This window comes from Juglans microcarpa x Juglans regia, chromosome 1D (genome assembly GCF_004785595.1).
Source record: "Juglans microcarpa x Juglans regia isolate MS1-56 chromosome 1D, Jm3101_v1.0, whole genome shotgun sequence".
Lineage (NCBI taxonomy): Eukaryota > Viridiplantae > Streptophyta > Magnoliopsida > Fagales > Juglandaceae > Juglans > Juglans microcarpa x Juglans regia.
In genome coordinates this window covers 20,026,898-20,031,506 of record NC_054594.1, presented here as the reverse complement: position 1 = coordinate 20,031,506, position 4,609 = coordinate 20,026,898, and the positions used below count along the sequence as shown (strand labels likewise).

The 4,609-nt window shown below is 38.6% G+C and overlaps 1 protein-coding gene across 1 annotated transcript; it reads left to right on the top strand.

Annotated features, from left to right (window-relative positions):
* Positions 1–351: 351 nt before the first annotated feature.
* On the top strand, positions 352–903 carry LOC121239298 (14.7 kDa ribonuclease H-like protein). Its single transcript, XM_041136544.1, has one exon. The coding sequence runs from the start codon at positions 352–354 to the stop codon at positions 901–903; it is 552 nt and encodes a 183-aa protein (XP_040992478.1).
* The last annotated feature ends 3,706 nt before the right edge of the window (positions 904–4,609 follow it).

The window sequence follows — 4,609 nt, the reverse complement described above, 5'->3', positions numbered from 1 at the left end:
CAACCCCATATAGAATTGTTTCATCATTTTTTATGTGAGGGTGTTGGAGCTCAAAAAGTTTGGAATTTCTTTGCTAATGCATGTCGTATGAGGATTTTTCAGATTCAGAATTGGGAGGGGATGATGAACTTCTGGTGGCAAAGAGCTTCCATGTCTTCTCAGGTTGGATGGCTTCGAGGAGTTCTTCCTATTGTTATCTCTTGGGCGATATGGAGAGCCAGATGTGCGACAAGAATGGAAGAGACTAAATTCAACCTTGATGATATTATCCGAACTGTCAAAATATTAATCAGAGAGATCTCAGGTAAGATAAAAAAATTTCAAACTTTGGGCAAGAATGATAGGGCGGTAATGCAGTGTTTATCTTGTCCGGTTATTCCTGTGGTTTCAAAGTCAATTAAATTAATTATTTGGAAACTGCCAGAGAAAGGGAGATTTAAATTAAATGTGGATGGAGGGTCGTGTGGTAACCCGGGGGAGTCCGGTTGGGGAGGTATTATTCAGAATCATAAAGGATTGGTTGAGGCTGGTTTTGCACACTCATATGGGCAGGCTACTAATACAGTTGCTAAATGTCGAGCTCTCCTTGATGGTTTACAGCTATGTAAACAATTGGGTTTGCGTGATATTTTGGTGGAGTCAGATTCAACAGTTATTGTTGGATGGTTGGCATCGAGGATTTGTAGATATTGGTTTTTATGGGATTTTTGGGAGGAAGATAGAGAGCTTGGGTCTGAACTCCATGTTCAGTTTCATCATATTTTTAGAGAGGCTAATATGGTTGCAGATTTTTTAGCAAAACAAGGGACTCAAGGGATGAATTTTGAATTTTGTGGTGCGAATTCCATACAAGGACCTATTCGGGGCTTTATTCGTATTGACAAGCTCAGTATTCTATCTTAGGTGCTGAAGGATCTTTTCTTTTAGGTTGTGTTGGGGTTTTGGAATCTGAGTTATTTTTTGTTCTTATTGTAAATACTATGGTGGTTGATTTGATTGCACGGTATTCCTCCGCTATAAGTGAGGTTTTTTCAATAAAACTAGGAATGGATCACTATTGAACATGTGATCACGGCTCTTTATAAAAAAAAAATACAAAACTCAATAAGTGTGAGTTTTGGCTTCGAGAGGTGAAGGTTTTAGGGCATGTGATTTCTAACAGTGGTGTAGCAGTAGACCCTAGTAAAATAGAAGCAGTGACGAATTAGCATAGGTAGACCAACGTACATGAGATTCGTGGTTTTCTTGATTTGGCTGGATATTATAGGATTTTAGTAGAGAGTTTCTCTAAACTCGCAAGACCTCTTACTGCGTTAACCAAGAAGAACGCGAAGTTCACTTGGAGTGAAGAGTGTGAAAGAAGTTTTCAAGAAGCAAAGATTGACTACGGCTTCGGTTTTGGCTTTTCCTAAACCCCATAAACCCTATGCGGTTTATAGCGACGCATCAAATATGGTTCTAGGATGCATACTAATGCAAGAAGGACGAGTAGTTGCTTATGCCTCTCAGAAGTTGAAGGATCATGAGTAGAATTACACCACTCATGACTTGGAATTAGCTGCAGTGGTATTTGCACTAAAGATTTGGAGGCATTATCTATATGGAAAAAAGTGTGAGATCTTCACTGATCACAAAAGTTCAAGTATCTTTTAAGTCAAAAAAACTTGAACATGAGGCAGAGGAGATGGATAGAAACAATCAATGACTACAAGTGTGAGATAAAATATCATCCAAGAAAAGCAAACGTAGTGGCAGATGCCTTAAGTCGTAATGCCTAAGCAGAGATTAAATCTTTGTTAAGCAGTATGAGAAGTTTGCCAGTTGGAGATTCTCGGAAGAACAAAAAATTGGTCGTTATCCAGGAGATTGTGCCTTGAAATGACGAGGAAATCAAGGAATGTCAGCGGAAGGATGATGACTTATGAACTTACAACAGAAAATCATGAAATCGAAATGACAAATGCATTTTAGAGTTCGAGGCGATGGAATGTTGTGTTAGGAGATTGAATTGTTGGCAATGCTCCAGGGCCTACAATTATGTGCTCACATGGGAATTGCAAACATTATTTATTCTAGAAAGTGATTCTATGTTGATGGTCTAGGAGATCAAAGTTGAAGAGGAACCTATGTCAATGATGGGCAATGTTGTCAAGGAATTCAAAGCCATGATGCATAGATTCAAAAGTCGCATAGTCCAATATGTCGGAAAACTGGGTAATGGAGCAGCTCATAGGCTAGCAAGATATGCTTGGAATGTTGATAACATTATAATGTGGTGGGATTCAATCCCAACTTTTATCTCACAAGTTGTCTAGATAGACAAACGTTTGTAAGGTTTTGGTTCAATGAAATATTATTTACATAAAAAAAATATATAGTTTAGGGGAATGAAATCCCTAGATGACAAGAGTTACAGAAGAATTTGATGGTGGAAATTTGACCAAAAGTGACTTTGTTTTCTAAAAAAATATGCAAATCAATACGAATTTTCAATTTAAAACGGTCAGTTTATCCCAAAAACTGGTAAGATAGTATAGCGGGATTTCTTTTGTCATCGAGAAGGCAAGACAACAACTAAAAACTAAAAGAACCATCTAAGGAGCAAAAACAAATAGGGAATCTTTCAAATATGGGTGCAAAGCTCATTTAAGAATCACTTTGCCAGATTCATTTGATATTTTCAATGATAATGACATGTCACTAGGCTCATTATAGAATCATGAGATGTCTCCTTTGGATGTTGGATTTCTTCTGCCCAAAGGAGTTATCACTACGATGATCAAGTATCGCATTCTCTATTAAAGAAGCCAGGCTTGTAGTTAGACAAATCATTCATATTATGAATCTCTTCCATGTCTTCAAAGAGATTCATAACCTTCCATGAAAAATAAGAAGGATGCATGTCGTAAGTGATGCCATGGGCCTCTTACAATATTGTAAAAAAGTGCTAAAGAGAATTCCAAATTTCAAATATGCATTTGGAATGGATGGTGATGTCAAAGAATTCTATATTTTTCGTATATCAATTCATATATTCTATACAAAACGTATATATAAAAAACTATTCTTGGCTATACAATAACGGTTGCTAGAATCACGCTTAACTCGCTTATTCACGGGATCTTACAAATATGAAATGCCTAAAATCTCTCTTGTTTGGTTTTGATGACAGCTCACGCCAACACTCTCCCTCAAGTTGATGCATAGAGGTCTTGAATGCACAACTTGTCAAGTGAGTTGTAGAAGTCCTTCCTAGACAAAGCTTTTGTAAGGATATCCGCCAACTGATCTTCGGATCTCACAAACAGAAATCGAATTGTTTTTCCTTCAAGATTCTCTTTGATGAAGTGTCAATCTACCTCCACGTGTTTAGTACGGTCATGTTGGACAAGGTTGTGAGAAATGGCAATTGCTACCTTATTGTCATAGAAGAGATTCATCTCGGAAGTGGGGGGAAATCCAATTTCAGTGAGTAGCTTTCTTAGCCAAGGAGCTCACAAAGATCCTTAGCCATTCCCCCAAATTCGGCTTCAACACTTGATAAAGCCACCACTTTTTGTTTCTTGCTTCTCTAGGTTATAAGATTTCCTCCAACAAATGTAAAATATCCTAAGGTGGATTTTGTGTCAGTGATGTTACCTGCCCAATCCGCATCCGTATAGCCATCAACCTTCAACTGACTGTTATTCTTTGAGAACATAAGCCCTTTGCCCGGGGATGACTTCAAATATCGAAGTATGCAAATCACTGCTTCCATATGACTCTTACTTGGATTATGCATAAATTGGCCAACACTTACAGCGTATGCAATATCTGGGCTAGTATGTGAGAGATAAATGAGTTTACCAACCTTTGGTATCTTCTTTTATCTGTTGGTACTTGGTTTGGGTATTCTCCAAGCCTGTGATTCTGAACAATGGGAGTGTCTGCAAGTCTACACTCCAACATTCCTACCTCGATTAGCAAGTCTAGTATGTATTTTCGTTGGGAAAGAAATATACTCTGTTTAGATCTGGCAATTTCAATTTCCAGAAAATACTTGAGTCCTCCCAGGTTTTTCATCTCAAATTCAGTTGCTAATTGCTTCTGAAGCCGAGAGATTTCTTCTCCATCGTCGCCTGTGATAATCATGTCATCTACACAGACTATCAAAGCAGTTACCTTGCCCAACTGATGCTTTAAGAACAAAGTATGGTCAGAATTACTTTGTTGGAAGCCATATTTCTTCATTGCCAAGCTAAACCGTCCAAACCATGCTCGTGGTGATTGCTTCAGTCCGTACAATGCTCGCTGCAATTTACACACAACTTCAGTCTTTGAAGATGTTGTGTAACCTGGAGGAACATCCATGAAGACCTCCTCTTCAAGCTTGTCCTTATCAAAGATATACATCTCGACAACCTGGGACCACAAGGCATAGTTGGAGCCATCCAACTTAATGCCAATTGGAGCAACGGAGGGTTCGATGGTTACTGTCGAGGACTGGGCTCTATTCAAAGCTTCGGTCATCCTGGTAATCAATTCGAGGATAGATTTAGATAGCTTGGACGAGTCACCAGAAAAATTCAGATCATCGGAGTCCGCCATGACAATGGAGAAGGAAGGATGA